The sequence below is a fragment of the Eleginops maclovinus genome, chromosome 3 (genome assembly GCF_036324505.1).
Source record: "Eleginops maclovinus isolate JMC-PN-2008 ecotype Puerto Natales chromosome 3, JC_Emac_rtc_rv5, whole genome shotgun sequence".
Classification (NCBI taxonomy): Eukaryota; Metazoa; Chordata; class Actinopteri; order Perciformes; family Eleginopidae; genus Eleginops; species Eleginops maclovinus.
The window spans coordinates 7,605,463-7,627,323 of record NC_086351.1 but is presented as its reverse complement, the minus strand read 5'-3'; the positions used below and the strand labels follow the sequence as shown (position 1 = coordinate 7,627,323).

At 38.0% G+C, this 21,861-nt stretch overlaps 3 protein-coding genes across 4 annotated transcripts in view; 1 reads left to right on the top strand and 2 right to left on the bottom strand.

Annotated features, from left to right (window-relative positions):
* pear1 (platelet endothelial aggregation receptor 1) overlaps positions 1 to 9,078 on the bottom strand; it is a 40,672-nt gene extending 31,594 nt beyond the window's left edge. The window contains exon 1 of the mRNA XM_063878476.1: positions 8,893 to 9,078. The gene's annotated coding sequence lies outside the window, so the exon portion shown is untranslated. The remainder of the gene's footprint in view (positions 1 to 8,892) is intronic.
* Positions 9,079 to 12,316: 3,238 nt separating this feature from the next.
* Positions 12,317 to 16,344, top strand: gpatch4 (G patch domain containing 4). Its single transcript, XM_063879178.1, is given in 9 exon segments — positions 12,317 to 12,499; positions 13,244 to 13,319; positions 13,407 to 13,480; positions 13,597 to 13,689; positions 14,056 to 14,172; positions 14,471 to 14,598; positions 14,794 to 14,844; positions 14,957 to 15,539; positions 15,541 to 16,344. Coding segments are annotated over 8 exon segments (1,305 nt in total). The 5' UTR covers positions 12,317 to 12,499; the 3' UTR covers positions 15,724 to 16,344.
* Positions 16,345 to 16,439: 95 nt separating this feature from the next.
* Positions 16,440 to 21,031, bottom strand: LOC134861744 (early activation antigen CD69-like). 2 transcript variants are annotated; one of them, XM_063879182.1, is made up of 7 exons: positions 20,877 to 21,031; positions 20,358 to 20,423; positions 19,914 to 20,015; positions 19,112 to 19,306; positions 18,562 to 18,716; positions 18,261 to 18,379; positions 16,440 to 17,746 (listed from the first exon to the last, which is right to left on the bottom strand). In XM_063879182.1, exons 1-7 carry the CDS (start codon positions 20,935 to 20,937, stop codon positions 17,599 to 17,601), a joined length of 846 nt encoding a protein of 281 aa, XP_063735252.1. In that variant the 5' UTR covers positions 20,938 to 21,031; the 3' UTR covers positions 16,440 to 17,598. The 2 variants fall into 2 exon arrangements, with proteins under 2 accessions (XP_063735252.1, XP_063735253.1); XM_063879183.1 differs by having other exon boundaries at positions 19,914 to 20,012; positions 20,877 to 21,022.
* Between the last annotated feature and the right edge of the window lie 830 nt (positions 21,032 to 21,861).

The following is a 21,861-nucleotide window of genomic DNA, read 5'->3' as shown; positions in this document are numbered from 1 at the left end:
TAAAGCTGTTTTTATATCGCTTTCTTCCACACTTTAGGAGCAGGATTTCGGCAGCAGCATTTCTTTAAATGTTTCATTCAACAAACCAGTCGTTCTTAATGACACGTTTGACCCCTGTGGTGTTTTGGTCATTATCCTTTTAACACATCAGAGCATTATGCTTATTTCCCACCATGACAAGTAAATCTCTTTGATACGAAATGTTCGCCGACTATGCTCTCAAAACAAAGTATTTCTGTCTATTCTGTCGGGGTCAGAAAGTTGTGGGAAACACTTCTTTATAAGAAAGATTAATAATAAACGTTATGCTCTGTGTCTTCAGCTGATCTTCCCATGATAAAACTATGCAGAGGCTAACACTCTTTTGTCCATATGAATTAGAACATACAGTTCCCTCAACATAAACAGAACGGGGCCACGAGGTCAAGAGCGTTGACATCTTCAGAGGAGTTTAAGAAAACAGAAACAACCTCGACTGAACTCTTGCAATAATAGTGTTAGTGTCTCTGAAATCGTTAAATATTTGTAAGGAGAAACTAGAATGAGCTCCTCAGGGTTTAATGTCTTCGCCAAAAAAAATAACATTTCCCAATGTCCGCCCAAATATTGTTACTTGATCATTATATCCGATTAGCATTACCATTAACAGACGTACTGACAGGCCAACGGACGGGCAACAAAAAAACATAATGCCTCTGGCCTTGGGTGTTACCAATCAGAAAAGTTGTTAATTATTTTCAGCCACCAACTGACTATTAATTTGGGTGCAATACCGCTTTTTTTTTTGCTGTCCTTTCTCTTGGAAATGTATTGATCTTTACTCAGCATTAGACTGTTTACTTCCAGATCCTAATAGCATATTGTGACACTGCATTGGCAATGTATTTTCCCATGTATACAAACCTGTACAAACCTCTGTCCTATACAGTATGGTTTATAGAGGTAATTAGTAGCTGTAACTCTACATTTTAAAATACAATAAAGACCTATCTCTTTCATTTGGGCCAACTTTACTGATATTATTGTTCCTGTTTTATTGTATTGTGATCAAACTCTTTCTGCTTCATTTTTATAACTTGTTTTCTACTTATTAAATGATTATGTCTTTCTGCATCTCATCTTGTTTTGTTAAGCATTTTAGGCCGCATCCTTTCATGACAGGTGCTATACAATTAAAGTTGCTATTATTATCAAAGTAATTATTACATTTACTGGTTTTAAAGTTGTAGCGTAGTAGGGGGGACCATTATGATCTAAATCAGCCGGTCACACTGTTGAACTGGGTGAACACCATACGCTGCCTGCTACTGTTATTATTTTAGCATAAGAAATATGTATTATCAGCAGATAAAACTGTCCCTCTTAAATGTGAACTGACCTCCATTTGAGTTACATTCGCTAGAAACTAAAATATCCATCTGTTAGTAAAATAACTTTCAAAGGTTTTCTTTTTTTAAGGATTTCTGTTTTCAAACTGAGGGAGTAGACGGAGCAGGGAATCTCAGACAGTATTTAGATACGGACAAACACATTGTTGGTTTTGTGGTTTGCATATTTGTTGACAATAACAACAGATAAACAAGAACACTAGACTCATCCTTCAAGTCTATCACTGAAAAGCAGAGAATTGTTCAGTCACACTATGATTATAGATTGACTGCCTTGTGCAAGGACTCGTATATATTAAAAGCTCTAGGGTGTCATATATGCATAGTGCACATCTGGATGTACTTAAAGTTTGGGGACGAATGCAAAAACAATCAGAATCTATTTCACAGCTTTGCTGAGCTTCACAGCCTGTCCTTCACACACAGGTCGGTCACCGCTGTGCACTTCTCCAATCGCTTGTTTGACTTGTAGTTTCTTACGAGGGGAAACAGGCGATCAGACAGCAGTCACCAAAGAGAAACACTGAAACAGCGCATGAAGCCAAAACTGCCAAGTCATCACAATACTCTGTATCGCACATCAACATAAACACAGATGTGCACACAGAGACTTTGCCTGTTCCCTGTACCTCACCACACACACAGGCACCCTGCTTTTTCTTTCCATTATGACCTTTGTTTTTGGCTGAAGACCGTGCAGATTGCTTACTCCTGCGGTTTTGACCCTGGTGGTGGGGGAGCTGCTATACAAACTCGGTTGGAGAGGTGTGAAATCAAAGCCCATCTGCTTTGGGGAAAAACCCACCACGAGCACAGAAGCTGAATTTCCCTGTAAAACCCAATTATAAACGTTGTGAATTGTATAAGGCCTACTGTATGAAAACAGTTTTGTTGATATGTGTTTTGTAAAATATGGGCTAAGTGGGGGGTCTATGGCGACGGAGGAGATTATGTTGATCCCTCCTAATGTCTGCGGCGTCTGAATAATATCACAGGAAGCATTATCCTTTACTGAGACACAATGTCTTCGAGCGACGTATTTCATACTGCGGATATCTTTCCCATGCAATAGCTTTAATGTGAGTCTTTGAGTCATGGTTGTATGAAAGAAGGGGCAATTTACAGTAAAAGGCTTTAACCACGCCGCATCTGGTTTCGATTAAGACAACACTTCTGATGTGACTCGATGGCAGCTTTTTTTTCTCTCTCTCTCTCTCTTTGCAGCTGCTACAAGCTGCAAGCTGGGAACCATTTGGAGCTGGTTTGGCCATTTTTTCTGTTGTTGTTGATGATGTTTTTCTGCCAATTGTATTCAGGATAAATGTATAGTACCATTTATTCTACAAGGTTATATATTTAGTGATAAACCAAAGACTGAAAAAGTGTTGCTGCCTTTAGGATGGTACAGCCATCATGCAAGGAGAACAGGAGTTGCACACTGGGAGACAGATGTGCATTTACAAGTAATGCCATGTGGTCAAGCATCTGTTGTAACAGAGGTAGATGTCCAGGAAAGGCTTGGCAAAACATGAACACAACAAGCAGGTAGAGTTCAACAGCTAACGTTATCAGTTATTATCTCTATTGGCTTTCCTTCTCCATCTCTATTTCCAGGAAGTCAGTCTGGGCCAGTAAATTCCTAAAAGTTAAACCCCATTGATTTACAGGCCTACCTCAGGCATATGGTGTGCTGCCTTTCTGGAGGACACCTCCAGTGGAAACCTGCAGCTTATTACAGCGTTCATTTTAGAGCCTTTTCTTTTCTTTTTTTGGCCCCAAAAAAGCTCCTTCCCCCTCCCTCTCTACAGATGGGCCTCATCCTAAAAGCATCTGGACCTTAAAGCCTTATTTTCTTCACTCAAAAACTGCAGCCACGTGTGCTACCCTGAAGGTGAACCCTCCGAGATGTTCCTGTACTTAGTCTTATCCTCCATGCTTTTCCGAGCAGTGACACTTGACTGTTTCAAACCCCACAGGTGGGGCCATTAATTCACTTCATTGGAGCGCCTCGTGGCTAAAAAAGATGAAAGTAGGCGCTGCAGAATGTGCTCAAACTAATTGAAAGCCCTGGCATGGTCATCTGCATTGTGCAACTTATTAGTCTCTGGGGGCTTTTTGGTATGACACCTGTATGTCTGGCCAATACAACAGGAAGCTGGAGGGCATAGAGGAGACAAGAGCCAGAAATGAGCCGCCACACAGGACATCCTGGGCAACACTGTGGGAGGGAGAGCTTCCAGGGGCCTGTCATCTTGTTTGGGTATGATTTTCTAACTCAAAGAAACCAAGTGAAGGGGAAACTGTTAACAACTTTTATTTTTCTGGATACCCAGAGGTAAACAAAATCAGTGGGAAACAAAGCAGGTCTTCTGTGAGTCATGGACATATATTGTTTTATCCCAGTGAGGCTTCTTCCAGCTTCTAAGAAAAACTAGAAATGTAAAGTAGTTGACAGTTAATTAGCAAGAAAGCAATTTATGTATTAACGCTTTGCATGAGCAAGTTACCACTGATTATATTGTCACACTTTATTCGCAATGTATTTTAGGACAACATGCTTTTCTCATTATTTTTTAATTGGCAACAACTCCCTGGTTCATTTTCATCTGTTTGCAACTAAATGTGTATCTCTTAACAAAATCAGCTGTCCCCACAGTCCCTCAGGTCCATGCTCATGTCTTCAATCATCTTTACACCACGTGGCACCAGGGGAATGAGAACTAGGACAAACAATAGGAAGCCGATAGGAAACATCTTGCATGTACATCCAGGTCTGCATTTCAACAGTTTTTTCCTCTGACATGTAAACAGAAGAGAGAATAAAAGGGGCATAAGAGGAAAAGTCCTTGAACGGTGCCCCACACTGTCTTTACTGCTCACACTTTTTTCCAAAAGCAAAAACTTTTTCTGGCTTCTGAATCCCTTATTTTCCAAACAGAGCTTGTGTTGTTTTGATTAATGTGACAAATTGTCAAAATCTGTCATCATGCCTTTCGTGAGCCTAGGTTTGTCTTTCAAAAGTGGCCTGGAAAAAAATAATTAAAAAATAAAATAGGTCCTCTCATAAAATGCAAGATGGACGACTTTGGGAGTCTTAGCTTAATACAGCTGGTGGAGTGGATCTGGGTATGAGTTCAAGAAAAACATCAAGAGTTCTAGCAGTCCATGTGCGCCTGCTGCCAAGCATGACACAAAGGCCATTTGTTTTTCACATGCAAAGCTCACATCTTGACTGGTAAACTTGTGATATTTCATTGCATAACCCATTAAATAAACGTACAGTGCTCCATCTGCACAACCAATTTTGCTTGGGAAAATATTAAAACCAAATTAAAATCATTTTAATCAGAGAGACGAAAACAAAAACTAAGGATCCCTTTGGGGCTTGCATCTGGAGCTGTATTTCCTCTAATTCTACGTCTCAGGTTTCGCTTGGTTCCAGTCATCCTGCATAGACACCGCAGTGAGACATAGACACCAGTCGAAGCCCTGAAATCTTAATGAACAATGTCTCCACTTCTGCTCCACCCACCACCCCCAAACGCCACCCACCAACCACCAACATAAGCAACTTCAGGAAAGACCCTCACCACAGTACAAGTAGTCTGTGGTCACTTCATCAAGCCGCTGTAGGCTCCTCCTTCTGTTCCAGCCCAAACCCCCCGACCTCTGTTTTTTACGGTTCGTTATTTGAGCCAGAGCCCAATGAAACTGAACATGTTCCACGGCCAGAGCAGAGCGAGCGACCCAAATCCCCCGAGTTGGAAGGCTGCAGTCCAATATGCTCCAAATTACTTGCACGGCTGCAGCACACATGGGGTTGAAAGGCTTATATAAACCTGTGGCAGGAATATTCAACCCATGTCACCTTCTTTCGAATTCCCTGTGCTCTTTGTCTTTTTCATCACGACTTTTAGCATCAAAAATAGAAACGTGCCGAGTAGAAAAAGGTCATTTTTTACACCTCTTTAACTTTCATAAGGAAAGCTTGGTTACTGATGTAACAATGTGGGTGGTGTTTTAACAGGATTTACACTGACATGCAACATGCTACACAAAAATACTCAGTGTAGCACTTTAAACCATAGGAAAACAGTTCCCCCCACAATGAGAATTACAATGCAGAAACCTGACAACAATTACTAAAATATAGCCATCAAAAAAAAAGAAGGAAGAAAGGAAAGGTACCCCCAGACAAGAGATTTATGGCTGCCTCTGCATCTAACAGTTTCATCCATAAAGATCTATATGCTACTTGCTGCTGCGGTGCACCTGCCATAATCTCATCATGCAGCTAAATAGAGCCTGTCTGTGGTTTAGTTCATCAGCGATTCAAGGTGGCAAGTTAGAAAAAGTTGAGATGTGTTTAGGAATAAACCCAAAATACAGCTGAGGCTGATACCAATGTTTGAAATTGGATAAACTCTGGTATTTTTCTTGATGATGGCAGTTGTTGAAAGGTTTCCAATTCATCCAGGGGGTTGTATGAGTGCTAAATTCAATGGCAAGCTATCCTATTGTTGTCTGTCATTTTGCTTAAAAACTTAAAGATGTCAAACTCAAAGCGGTGTAGAAAATAGGCACAAGATTCATGAATGTCATTAGGTTTTATCTTCCGGGAACCATGAATGTCAAACTCTATTGTAAAAGTTGAGATATAACGTTGTATTAGTGAAAAGATCACCAAAGTTAGTAGGATTCATCCTCTGGGAGCCATGAATGTCTGTACAACGACTCATGGCTGTCCATTAAATAAATATATTGAGACATTTCACTCTGGACCAACCAAGACTCTCTCTCAAGCAAAGCTCTGCAAGAACTGCAGTTTAAAGTACACAGGTAATTCTATAGCACAGAGTCTGTGCTTCAAAGTACAACACAACACTGTTATCACACTTAAGTCACACGAATGGTGTGTGGCCATCGTGTATAAACTTGTCAAGTAAAAATATATAGCCTTCAAAAGACAACATGCAGAAACGGTGTGTGTTCCCTGTGTGGTGTCACAATACATTTTGAAAACGTCCAGACACTGGAGCATCAAATTAACACTAATGCCTCCTACATCAGTTCTACTTTCTTTTTTATTTCTACCACATCTCATTGTGTCTATGGCCAGTGTCATCTCCAACAAAAACATATCTAATAGCTCGAGACCTCTGCTGGACAAACAGATGGTAAGTGATCCAGATCTCCAGCTGTCAGACTGGACACGGGTTAGTGGTTTGAGCAGACCAAAAGAAAAAGGGTCACCACTCTTTTACCAATGATAGCTGAAACAGTCTGGAGGAGGACAGCCACTTTTTAAGGGGGAGATAATATTTCTTACTAATGAGTATCTCATACAGTGTGAGGACACTAAAGTAAAACAAAGATGGTTTCAGGGAGGCACGGTTTTGTGTTCTCACGTGCAGAAATCAACTAATGAAACCAATGAGGATACACAAATTTAAAAATGTTATGGTAAGTTTCAGAATACTTGAAGAAGGACAAAGGCAAGTCTGAAGTCAGAGAGACTTCCTGGCCATTTTGTTTGCCAGAGCAGATGTGAGTTCAGTAGTCCAAAGCAGGTGGCTGAGATTTGCTCTGATAGTTAATCATATATTGCCTTCCTTAAAGAAGTTTTTATGCCAGGATCTCTTTAATCACAAAGCTTTCAATCATAAGTCACAGACAATAAGTTTTAAAGTGAAATGATGCTGAATTTACAGGCTGATTTTACACCTCTACTGAGGAAAATAAGTCACGCTTCGATGCAGAGCAGTTTATTTCATAGCTCTAAATGTTCAGAGTCTTAAGGCTGTAGAAGTTGAAGTCGAAACATCAACACATGATTATGAACAAGCCAGTTATGTGCAGTTGGTTTTTTTGTGGGGGGGGAGCAGGTGGAATTGCCTTTTACCTTATCTCAAAATCTATTACTGCTTTCTGAAACAGCTTAAGTCAAAATGTGGATGCAATCAGTTTATGAAAGCACTTCTATTAAATCGCAACCCCTTTCTTCAGAGGATCCTTACATATCAGTCTTGACCACAACCAGGCGAATGCATTAGAACTACAACAACTCACTGGAGCCTCTCAACTCTGCAGAGAAAAGGGGGGGGGGGGGGGGGGAACACTTTATCTCCATCTGCTTCACCTGATTAACTTCACTGACAGGACATGAAAGTTGAGTCACACCATCACACACAGGATGTCAAGCAGTTGTTTGGGTTGGAGCCATCTCACCGTCACGTTTCATTGGCTTGAGTCACAGCTCCTCTGTGACCAGAACCCAAACCAGGTGATTAATCCAGCAATTGTATAGAGACTGAACATCAAAATAAAATACAACAGACAAGAAGAAGATCGTAATGAGGAAACAGCAAACCTACTCCCAGCAACTTCCTCTGTAAAGAACTGATAGAGGAGACATGCCAGAGAAGCACAGATTTTCTGAGTCGTATGATAGTAGCTGGAGAAGTTTTCAAAGCAGAGTCAGAGATGCCAAAAAGCTCAGTCAGCCAGACAAAATACAACAAGTGCACAAAGCCGTGACACAATGCCAGAAGTTTATTTGAGCAAGTGGTTAAATTCACTCACTGACTTTTAAGTGGTGACTAATAATCAAACATGTTTAATAGACAGTTTTATTGATAGTGTGACCTTATGATCAATGAAGCAACAGAAAAAAACAAACCGTGTTGAGAAATCTTTCGAACAATGGAAATTGAAATGTGGTCTACACACTTTCACAACAGTGTTAGAAAGAAAACTTATATTTTTGTAATTCATCTTGAGAAGTTACTTTACTATATCCATTTCACAAAAATATTTCTTCTCCTCAACATTTTTTTACAGACATATTTAATGTGAAGCTTTGCAAAATATGACATAACATGCAAAAATGTTTTCTTTAATATATAAAATGAGTACCTAACGTTGTATAAAGTAGGCTACTTCACTTTTGCTCAATCTCAGCCATCTTCCAAATGTAAAGCCTTTCTAAGTGATCAGTTACAATGAAACAGTATTACAATTATTATATACATAATGCTGAATTCTATAATATATGCCAGTAAGCTGCGGTTCAAAAATCCAAATATACGAGCTACCATATTTTAACAAATGACGTATAGTCTTTTTATAGAGCTTGAACCATTTAGGAGGATATTAATGCCAGATTTCTCAAAATGTGCCAAGCTTACGCATTGTGGCAAATTTAGCCCAAAGTAAATTAAAATATCACTCACAAAAGTTAAAATAAACTCACTAGTTACTCTTTAAAATGGTATATTTTAGGATTTTCGGGGGATTCTGCTACATGCGTGCCTTATTTCCAATAACACCCATACAGTAGGCGAAAGAATACCGAGTTTGAAATACATCTGATTATCCATGAACGTAACATCGTAACTTTCTTTAAAATATATATTTAGCTTACAAATAAATCGCCAAAGTCTCCGTGTAAATCACCCCATTAAGTTTCGTTTTGTTTCGAATAATTGACAGCAAATGTACTCACCTTTACGGCCAAGGACTCCCGGATGGTATGCCTCTTATATCGCAGTTAAAAAACAACTTCCAAACACGAAATGGAGATGAAAAAGGGCGTTTGTCTTTAAGGGCACTTAGAAATATCTTCAAGCGGTGTAAACATTTGGGAAAGTGTATAAAGAGAGAAAGAGACCAGTTGCATCCAATGGGGGAGGGTCCTGAAGTGGAGCCAAAGAAGCTGGAAAAACTGTGACAGCGAGGGGACTGGGGGAGGAGGGGAGGAGAGGAGAGAAAAGAGGAGGGATGGGTAGAGAGTATATTTAAGGAGTTCAATGAGGTGATTCATTCAGTGTGTTTGTCCTGTTCAGGCCTGCAAACTCTGATGTTTGATGATAGATAGATAGATAGATAGATAGATAGATAGATAGATAGATAGATAGATAGATAGATAGATAGATAGATAGATAGATAGATAGATAGATAGATAGATAGATAGATAGATAGATAGATAGATAGATAGATAGAGATAGATAGATAGATAGATAGATAGATAGATAGATAGATAGATAGATAGATAGATAGATAGATAGATAGATAGATAGATAGATAGATAGATAGATAGATAGATAGATAGATAGATAGATAGATAGATAGATAGATAGATAGAGAGTGTCATGATGACAGTGGAATTGATCTTCTTTACTACATGATTGGGTATATTGTTATTGAAGTCAAGCCAGTGGAAAACATCTGCAACCAATTACATATTGTTAGTCCTCTAATTTTGTCCGTGATTTTAACTCATAACAAGCACACTAATAACCAAATACAATAATTAGTAAGTTATATATATATATATACACACACATATTTGATTAAAATCATGTGGAAACCTGAACTTTATTCTGCTGCTAAACCACCCTCCTTCTTCTGGGAAGGTTTTCCACATAATTCTGGCTGCAGGGATTTGCTTCAGCTCCGACACAAGAGCATTTGTGAGTAGAGCCACTGATGTCGGGTGATACACTTCGTTCATCTTAATGGTGTTTGAAGAGATTTATGCGGGTCAGTCTATTATTTTGACGACTAATTTCGACATTTGGACCTTAAGAGTGTCATGCATGAAAAGTAGAAAAACATTTTTTGCCAAACTGCTCTGCTAAAATTAGGATGTAGCTACGTTGTCGCCTAAAATTCTAAAGCATGAAGAGTTACTTGAATTGGAACTAATCTTTCTTTATGTTTCTTCCAAGTTCTCTTTCTGTCTCACAGACAAACGTTTTGTATGGACAGCTGTGTAAAAACCTCCTTTTAGACAACTGTCTGTCAGCCTTCTCAGCAGGAGCTGGAGGGCTTCCTCTTAAACAGTAGGCCAGCCACGATAACGGACGGGTGCCCTCTCTCCCCTGCTGAGAGGTGACACAGATAAACAACTCATGGATGGAAGCCTGGTGGAGCAAACATCCTCTCTGCACGGAAACCAAGAACAGGGGGAAATGCAATTGTTTCCTGCAGGCCACATTGGGGCTCTGCAGCAGTCCCATGCTGAGCACACAGAGAGAAGGTTTCATCATAACATGTTTTTAAAAAGTTCTGTGAACAACCCTGGATGTGATTTTCTATTACACCTAAGGTTCATCACAAACAAACAACATTTCATCTAAAATCAAAGGGATTTTGAATGATAATAAAAATGTATGTTGTAATGACTTGTTTTTTTTTTCTCTCTCAGCAGAGAGCCTGAACCTGTTTTAAGTTGGATATGATAATATCTGTAGAAGTAAAGGCCTTTGCCCAGGACTCATAGAGGGAGATCCTGAATCCGGCAGGCCCTTTCTTAAATAATGTATCCATCAGATGTGTTGTGAAAAGAGATGAGTGCAGCCACTTAATCAGTTTTTCTTCCTCGTGAAAATATGAATTTAGTAAAACTCTCTGTGGTACACCTTTTTTTTTAGCGTAAGTCTTTCTTAAAAAATGATGATGTGTATAGAGCTACACTTTTCTGGTGTGAAACACTGCCATCTACTGACATCCTGGTGTTTTATGTCTCCTCTATCCGATCTACAACTGGGACAGTCATTAAAAACACATGCTGTGCAGCCAAACATGTTTTAAAACCTGCAAAGCTCCTATGCAGGTTTTGAAACTCCAGTGGAGATCCAAACATTTTCAAAATAACAGGATGAAGATTGGGGAAATGTGTGTCAAATAGTGCACAATACATATAGATAATACCATTGGATGTAAGTAATACATTAAAAACTTTGACTATTCCACTCAGTGTAAATATCAAAGAGCATCAATGAAGAGCTGGAATAAGCTGATAAATAATGTATATGTGAAACAGGAAGACGGGGAATGAGATTATTTTTCAAACCTTAAACAGAAACAGATTAAAAAAGCAATGAAGAACCATCCTCACTAGGCTAACCACATTGGTGGAAAAAAAGCATAATGCCTAATTATAAGTATTAATAACAGTGTAAAAATAGTATGTGAGAAGTCTTTCATCAAATACCTTGCCTAAGCAGAAGAACAACACCAAATGAGTACTTTTTCCTTTGACCGTATATTTTGATGATAATTATTATGCAGACTTTATGTATTTAGGTAAATGCAGGACTATTAATAGAGTAGGCTATGACGATCTGAGAATCTAACCCGTTATTGTTCAAGCACTGGTTTTACTATAGTGTAAGCTGGCGATATTATAAAACTTAAAGAATCATATGAAAGCTTTAAATGTCACTTTTTTCGGATTTAATTTAGTTTTTTCTTTGTGAGACACGTGGGCTAATAGTTCTACCCCTCGATGACACAGAGAAGATCTCTCTGATGTCCCAGCCCATACTGGAATCTCAGGAAATGAGAAAGCTGATAAATTAGCTAAAGCAGCTGTAAAAAAGGATAATGTGGAAGTAACATTACATCTGTCTAAGGCTGAGGGGAAATGTCTTGTGTGGAGGGGGATCATGATCCAGTGGCAACAATTATGGGAGAGAGAGACTAAAGGAAGACATTTGTTCTCATTGAATGGAAGAGTGAGTGAGGCAAAACCTTGTGGAGGGATGAGAAGGAAGGGACAGGTTACTATTGCTAGAATGAGAATTGGTCATACATTATTGAATAGTACTCTTTTTATCATAGGGAAACATCAAGATGGAATGTGTGATGAATGTCAACAACCCGAGATAGTGCCTCATGTGCTTATACATTGTAGGAGATACAGCAGGGAAAGGAAGGAGTTACCTAGAGACATTGAGAGAATTGGGTCTAGAAGAGATTGCAGTTAAAGGCATTTTAAATTTGGGATCAAGTGGGAGGTGTTGTTTTTTAAAGTATTTATCAGACACTGGACTAATTAAAAGAATATGAAGAGATGACTTAAATTATCCTGAAGGTGGCAGCAATGCAACAATTTGGATGCCAGCTGCCATAAAAAAACCACCGAAGAAGAAGAAGAAGAAGAAGACGGAGAAGAAGAAAAACAGGGCGGGAGCAACAGTGACGCATTTCCGGTATCATGTCAGCCTTCTGCTGAACCCTCATGGCTGAAGCTGCCGTTTTTAAATTTTTGTTTTTTCTCTTTATAGTTTAAATGATATAGTTTTAAGGAAATAGCAAGAAGAGAGGTATGTCGTGGTATTATTCCTAACATATTCGCGTTGTGTGTTAAACGCAAGAGGACGAAAGGCTGTTAGTACGAGCAACATGTATGTTGGCTTGTGTTAGGTGTGAAAATCAAGTCAAAGAAAACAGACCTAATGTTTATTAATAACAAATGGTTACTTACTGAATGAGAGTGTAGTTCACATGGCAGTAAACATTGTGAATAAACCGATAACTTGACTGTTTGGATAAAGTGTTTTTTACAGAGAAGCGTTTTTATTTGAATGGTTAGTTACAGTAACAGCATTTGGTATAATACACTTACTACCCAAACACTAGTAGGACATAGCATTATGTGATTGAGGAAGTTTTCTAAACTTATATTACATTTTAAGTACTTAAGCCACTGTCAAAATACCTCATGACAGTCTAGGACTGCATTAAAACCTACCTGAAGTAAAAGTATGTTGATATTATCCGGAAAATGTACTTAAAGTATGATAAGTAAAAGTTACTTAAGTCATTCTGTGATAAAATGTTCCTTATCAATTGGTCAGTATATGATGTTGGAATAATATTAAGGCTGCATGTGTGTATGGCCTTTTACTGCTGCAGATGCTTAAGGTTGCACCAACCTAACTAAATAGTGCGTTGTAGTTTAGTCGACAGAAATGTATTGTATGTTTTAGATCATTATATGTATGGATTGCACTGTCCTGTGAGAAACACATTTCTGAAACTCCTCCAACAAACTTTCCTTTTTACAGATGGCAGATGTACCAGATAAAAGTCGTGCCTTAAAGTTTGCAGAGAAGCAGCTCCTGCGTCATGGCTGGGAACAGGGTAAGATACGCTGATCTCTTCTGTGTAAATATTGAAATATGTCAGACTCTGTTGCAGATTTCTAATTCAGTCCACTCTTACGCTCAGGTAAAGGACTGGGGCGAGCTGAGAACGGCATATCAGAAGCTATCAGGGTCAAAGTGAAATGTGGAAAAGGAGGGGTGAGTGACATTTAGTTTCATGCAGCGTTGTTTATCTCATCAAATCAACCACTGGTTTGGTCCATGATGAAGGAAGCTGTTTTTATGTCGACTCACATGGTGCTCTTTTCTACCAGGTCGGTCATAAGGAAGGGGAGCAGTTCACCTTCCACTGGTGGGATCATGTCTTCAACAAAGCCTCGGCCAGCCTGCAGGTGGAGTCTGATCAGGTAAGTCCTACTTTACATATTCAAACAATCACCTGTACGAAGAACAACATCAAGGTAGTGAGTGATGTATTCTTGCTATATTTTAAACTTGATTCAAGGGAATTTTCAGCATTTTAAATAATACCTTGATGGCACAATAACAAATAAAGCCAGGAAAGTTTGGGCTGGTGGTTTGACTACCTTTCAGTCCTCCCTCTGCACCACTGGGTGAAGCAGAAGTTAGCATTTAATCTGAGTTTTTCAAAGTCTTTCAACTAAAGTTGGATTTCTTCAGCAGCTAATTACTTCCTAATTTCTTGTTCATTTGTTAAATTAGCTGGATTAATGTTTGACCGAGTAAAGTCAAGTGTTTTCTGTGCTATACAGGATGGTATCAAGTTGAAGAAAACTGTTGAGGAAGATGAAGACGTGGGGATGATCTCCAATAAGAAGCCACGAAAAGCCACGCTAGCAAGAGACAAACTTTATGGATGCTTTGTCAAGGTAATTATTATTTTTCTTGTTTATTTGCTGAAAAATCACTGGTAATTGATACTTGATCCCGAGGGCACATGGGAATAACATACATAGAAAATACTTCAATGAATTCATTGTTAGTTTTGATGTCTTCATGGAATTTGTTGACAACAACAATAATCGAACATCACCTGACTTTGCCTAAACTGTTACAAACATGCTGAATTTAACAGACAAAAACTGTTATGGTGCATCCCTATGTGACTGGTTCTGGTACAAATTGACATTGACTGTCTTTGTTTTTATGTGCGTGATTTTCTCTCAGTCATCCACGCTGGTATCTGGTCAGGAACAGCCAGAGCCGAAACCGAAGCCGAATTCCTCCAGCTCAGACGACAGCAGCAGCTCAGACGAGGAGGACGACCAGAAGTTGGATCTCTCCAGCACCACGAAGTAAGAACTTCCTCTGATGCAGCCTTTGATGACATTTATCATTATTTTTTATCACAGTCAACATGACCTCATGTCATTTCTTTACAAGCAATCAGGTTTTATTTACTGTGTGATGTTATTATTTATTTGCAAAAGGATGAAGTAAATGTTTTTTTAAGTGCTATACAACTTAACGTGTTAATTGTTACTCGACAGGCTTTCTGATGCTGATCTAATGAAAGCTTGTGGAGGACGCACGGCTCACAAGTAAGTTCATTCAAAATAATATAAACCAAGTAATATTTCAGGATACATCAAGTTAATAATCATGATGAATCTCATCTCTAAAGCATTTTGTATCTCTGTTTTTTTTTTTCAGAGGAGCCAGGCATGGCTTGACAATGAGCGCCAAGTTGGCCAGACTAGAGCAGCAGGAGGCCGAGTTCATGGCTAAGTGGGGCAACAAGAGCCAACCAACAAGTGCTCCCCCTGTCTGTGTTACACCGACTCCACCGACCTCCCAGTCAGCTGAGAAGCAGGGGGAGGCAGTGGACTTTCACAGAGAAAAGAAGAACTCCACTGAGAGTGCTCAAGAGCCAAACGATGTAGGGGTGTCTGAAAGTACTGAAACAGATGTTAAACCCAAAAAGAAAAAGAAGAAAAAGAGAGCCACTGAGGACACTGAGAAAATAACGGATACAGTTTCAACTAAAGCGGATGTGATCTGTGCAGAAAACAGGGAAGCAGAACTTTCTCCAAAGAGGAAACATAAAAAAAAGAGAAAGAATGCAGAGCAAAATGAAGACACGTCTTCACCTGCAGCAGCAGAGGTCGAGAGTCCAGAGGAGGCTGCTGAGATGCACACTGACGTAAAAGTGAAGAAGAAGAAAAATAAGAAATCTTCCAAACAACACAGAGAAGCTGCTGAGAAAGAGGAGGGTCACGATACAGAGGACTGCGCGCAAAAAAACCACAAAAAAGAAAAGGGCTGCAGATTTATTTGAGGAAGCTGAAGTAAAGGAGGAAGAAGCTGAAGTAAAGCAGAAAAGAAAAAAGTGCAAAAAGGACACCTCACCTGTAGATGACAATACAAACGAGGAGGAACTTCCCCTAAAGAAGAACAAAAAGAAGAAGTCAAAAGTGTAGTAATCAAACGTTTGGACATTGATAGCTACTTGTCTAGCTATTTTGGGGATGTTGGCTTACCCTTGTATCCGGTATGGGTACTCATGTGCCAAACATTGACTTTATAGAGGCTTCCGGATTTGATTTGAGAAAATCTGACTTGAAACCAGATAATGACCTCCATCAGGATTGTATGCAAATAGGTTTTTCAATCAATATTGTCTAATGAATGTATGCCTCCCTGTTCCAAAAATAACTGAGCATATAAGGTAAATGTAGTAATTTGCTGATGATGCAGACTTTGTAAGACTGTTGATTTTAAACATGAAATGTGTTAATCTGACTCAGTCTGGTCTTTTAGTTTGATGCTACAGGTCAATTATTTGAAGAGTCAGTGCTCTGCTAAGACACGCAGTGTTTCAGTCCAGCGTTTCCAACAGGTGTGGATGTGTGTGTTAGATGGGACAAAAAAGTAATAGTAAGCTGCCTGTGTTGACCACTATGTAAAATATGCATTTGGTTGAAAATGTATATGAAATGTAAGGAATACACTGTCATTTTATGCAACACGTATTCCTTCTTCGTAATGGTGTTTGACAAGTGTGTCATTATTCTATTGACAAAATAAAGTACACAGATGAAGCTTCTTGTGTTCCAATTAAATGAAAATATTTCAAACTAAACAACTTTTTCATTTTTTTGATCAACTGGACTAAAATAAGAAGTGATACAAGCCATAATTTACTTTATTTAATGTGATAATTTACATCTTTATCAAATCTGAGTTACACCTGATTACATAAATTATAAATATGGACAAAAATGAAGTTTGAGAGGGGAATGAGGTAATTTGTCAACAGAGTACTTCCACTAGTGATCCATATCATACTGCTAAATTGAAGATGGGGAACTGTAGGGACAAGGAGAAGTAGATAAATGATAGTAAAGGTTGCAATAAAAAGTGAATGAAAAAGCATAGCAGCCAGATTGAACAGACTGACTGATACAACAGAAGTAACAAAACAAACTTTAATACCGAAATATACAACAATTTAAAACATTGAGGATGATGAAAGGGCATCAATGTAAAAAAGAAATACACTTGTTTTGCATAAGACATTTTGTGACCTGTAACACAGAACGTTTGAGAGCACAACATGCAGCAAGACGACCACAGGAACAAAAATGAGTTGAGTCAGCCTTCAAGTGTTTGGTGAAGACATTAGAGAAGTTTAAAGCAGTCATAGAAAGCAACACTTGTTCCATCCAACTTTATTCTTCTAAGTTAAGGTACTACATTTAATAGCATGTTGTTATTACTGTAGAAAACAATAGAGGTGTTCTGTTGATTGATTGGTGATTAAAGTTTCCCTTTACATTGTGAAATATTTTCCCCATTGTAAATAAATAGTATACAGATTTTGATTTCTCCTTAAAGCGTTAAAACAACCAACAAAGAAGTGGTTTGTCATTAAGATCTCCAAGTTTATTACTTTGACGTTCAGTCAGCGTAGACATCTGTTCAGAAGCACATCAAAGCTAACGAAATAGATGTTGAACCTGATTGCTTTTTGAAACAGTGGTGCAGGTTTATGATAATAGTAAATCATACATTTAGGAACGTTAACACTGTTCTTTTTAATATTGTAAATCCTGCACATGTTGCACATTTCTGCTCCATGCTACCTCTTTGTCCAATCAGCATAACTCTCCTTTTTATATTATAGTTTATAATATTATATTACATTTTACTGCACTCCGTTTCCTACGTAACTATATTTTGCATAAACATTGTCCTAATGTTTCATTTGTTGCAATAGTCTTAGCTTTGGTTACATATTCTTCTTTCTGTGTCTCTGTCTGCACCACTTATACCAAAGCAAATCCCAGCATTAACTAGTTGGACCTTATGAGAACGTTGCTCTCACAGATGAATTTGTTTTGCATCACACAGTTTGCTGGATCCCAGCTGGCTGTCAGATTCCTCCCGGGGATCATCAGTCCACAGCAACCTGATTGACCGAGACTCTCCCTTATCCAGTACCTTCAAACACACAACATGGATATCAGTACCTTTATTACTAGTACTGCCAGTCAAGGAGGAAGTATTTAGAACCTTTAAATAAGCGAAAATAATAATAACAAACTATAGAAATGTTACAAGTCCTGCATTGGAAATGGTAATTAGGTAAAAGTATGTAAGTTTAATCTGGAAAATGTAATTAGAGATTAAAACTAAAAATGCCCCCTATAACCTCTTGTGTATTATTATTTTCTTTAAATCATAAAAAAAAATTAAGTCGGAACCAGACGTTATGTTGCTTTAAAAAGTCTCTAACAAACAAAGTGTTTCTCTCCTATTTCTGTAATGTAACTGATGTATTCATTGACATTTTTTTCTTTTGTAATATTTCTATATTTGCTCTTATTTGACATTTTAATTTGTCTTACTATACACCAACGCACCTTTCTTGTATGTGTAAACCTAAGTGGTGTTGAATCTGATACACTGCCTTGCTTTTCTGAACAACCTTTTATATGTTTCAAATCTCTCTTACCCTAGAGTGTCATTACGTCCATCAATCCAAACCCAGTCTTTGTTTTCTTTTTTACGTAACCCGAGCCAGTATCCATGATAATTGTCGAAGTAATACTCTGTGTGATTACTGATGAATTCCTGTAAGTCGTACAGAGAGAGATCTTCAGAAGCATGCACAATTGCAGATTCAAACACTTCCCAGTTGCATTTTGGATTTAAATATACATTTTAAGTTGTATTGCTAGGTCTGAATATTCATGTTGTTTGTAAGTTTCAATTGAACCACGAATACAAACTTGATTTACTCCTACTCTGCTCACCTGTTCATGCAGACTATCGATAACAACCAGATCTGCAGCTATGTTTCTGCAATACTTCTGGCTGGCTTGCCATGTCTTCCAAGGAGATTTCTCATTGTAAAACAGGTAGCACTTCTCCTCAAACTGAATCCAGTCTTTCAGACACGGCTGACAGACTGCATTCATGAAAAAAAGGAACAAGTTCAAATCTGTTCTCTTAATGACACACAAACAAAAACACAGATATAGAAAACTGAAAATGCTATGCTCATAAAAAAGTGTAATGATTGTGCTCTCTGTTGCAGCTTCACTTTCTATAAAAAAAATCACAGTTGTTTTCAAATCCTCTCTGTCAACTCGACAATCTAATGAAAACTACTATATATTTGTTGCTGGTACAAACTTCAAGTCAACAGCTGTCTTGAATTGCATAGGAGAATATTATGATACATCCAGGGCCATTGTACTCTTCATCATCCTTGCGTTCTTTTAAAACAAATGGGTTTTTGCAATAAGCTTATACTTTTAGATGAATAACTACCGGTGCGTCAGCAGAGCAAGATATACTTACCTTTATCCGGGCAGTAGTCGTGAACTGGAAAGCTGTTAAACCCCAGGATGATTGACAGCGTCCAGTTCAGGTTGTATGTGACTCTGTTCAGATGCTCCATCTCTAGCTCTAAAATGTTTCTCTCCTTAATCAGCTGCTCATTTTCTGCTGCGAGTTCGCTGAGGTTTGCTTTCTGCTCAATCATTACCACACTGACTGTGAGGAGAATGAGAAGGACACATCAAACACTCAGACGAAAAAAGCAAAACAACAGTGGTGCATTTCCTGTCATGAAAGAAGCCTTATTTTCCATAATGATATTTTAGTCTGATTTTGTACCCGACTTCCTTTCCATCTTGTATAATCATTTAAGATCATATAAAACACATCAAAAATTCAAAAGCTTTATTGCCATATGCACTGTTAACCAGTTAAGGCTTTGAAAATGAATGTCTTGACATAGGGTCGTACAACAATGCAAATAAGGGATAAAAATACATAAAATAGTGCAAGAGAAATGATGGTGCAAGGAAAAGGCAGCAATAAGAAAAATGCAACGTATAAAACAGAATGTAAAATGCAATACTGTACAGTAGAATAAATATTGTGTAATGTAGTAATATATGAAGATGTAGATAAGTGTATTAGCTCAAACTAACCAATCAAACTCAAAATACAGACTGACATTTAAACAGCAGCAGGCACAGGTCCTGAACTCACATGACATAGCAATACAAAACCACACTGACTCATCTGGTCTAAATAAAATGAAAGCTGCTTTCACTATTCATTGAGAGTGACTCTGTGTTGACATGAAACTCACAGTAGATGATGGCCCCGATGCTCGCCACCAGGAGGACACACAGTATCCCCAAACACACCGCCAGCAAATGAAAGTGAGAGCATGCAGCTGCTTCACCATCTGCTTTTAATGAGACAAAATCACACTTCAATCACAATTGTAATTATAACCAAGTGATTCATAACAGCATGATTATGGTTGCACAGAAAACACATTCGTCATTTTGCATGGTGATACACTGTGCGATTAAATGATACATCAATATGTAAACACTTAGATTTTTATACAGAACCAATCAACATCAATTTTTCAATGACAAAATGCTACAAACAGGACAAATGTTGCTTTATTTCTTTAGCAAGTTTAAAACATTTGACTTTACAAGTAAGTAAAGAATAGTTTATGGTCTACTAGATTGTCAAACTGACTGTAGCTGATCAAATAAAAACTGTTTTTATATCTTACTTGGTACAGTAGAAGCAGCCCCCGACGGTTTTACTTCGGAATAAATTGTTGGGTCCTCTTTTTTTTCTGGACCACAGAATCAACAACATGAGGACACAAAGAAACAACTGGATTAATATTAACGATTCTTCACACTGATTCAATAAAATCTCCTAAAGAGTTAATAAAGTCAAAGCACTTTCTGTGGATAATTGATGTCAATGACCATTCCAAGTGTTATAGGGACATTTAAAGAGGTCAATTATTATATATTATATTTTTCAGTAGTGTTGGTGCTGCACGTAAAACAGTTTTCTCTATCAAATCAGAATGGATGGCAGGATTAAGTTGGTATTATTTGAAAATGATAGAAGATGCATTTGGTGCTTGTGTCACTTTCACATTCCTGCAGCAACACCATGGAGAAAACAAATTACTTGAAATTGTGATGTTGATAAAAGTAAATCAAATTGTTATGTACGATAATGTGCATCATTGAAGTGAAAGCTTGCAAACAAGTGAAAAGCAACAGTCCCTTACCTTTTGGAGCTGCACCAACATCTTTAAAAACAACCGTAGAATAATGTATTTCTTCCTCCATCCTTAAAAGTCATAGATCAACATATGGTTCAGAGAATGAGAGGGAGTGTGTCTGATAACATTTTCAAACCAACGATTAACAAAGGAGAGGTTCCTCTTCCCCCTTACACTGTGTATATTGCAACCTAGGAGTTTTTGTCTGTATTGTGTGTTTTCAGAAGTACGTCTTCTGCGGTTTCTACCAAACGTAAGCACTGTTGCGATAGAAGAGGTTTACACATTTAAATGATATGTTGTATGTTAACCTTTTAACCTATCATGTTCATTTCTGGCAGGTAAACTCCCATCTGTTTTTTGTAACTGATAATCAGGGTTACAATACACATCAGTGATAAGATAAAATCACATTTTGTCACCATGCTATTACAAAAGAGACGGCTTGCGAATGTCTGCGTTTTTGATGTTGTCAACTTCTTTCCTCCCATGTCTGTAGCAAACTCTTCCCAACATCGATAAATAGATAGATAGATAGATAGATAGATAGATAGATAGATAGATAGATAGATAGATAGATAGATAGATAGATAGATAGATAGATAGATAGATAGATAGATAGATAGATAGATAGATAGATAGATAGATAGATAGATAGATAGATAGATAGATAGATAGATAGATAGATAGATAGATAGATAGATAGATAGATAGATCTCAGCAGTAGCCTACATCATTTGTTTCTACGGACTACATTAATATGATTGCTCAGAATCATCGGTAGAAAGTATACACAAGTTTTATACATGAGTGTTCTACATAAGTACATATTTGTACTGTGAATTAAGTGTTTCCATGTAATGCTACTTTATACTTATACTCCTCTACATTCCAAAGACGAATAACATTATTTAACACTCCCAGTTACTTTGTACGAATAAAAACACATGATATGTTGATATGGTATAATGCAGCACTGACAAAGCACTAA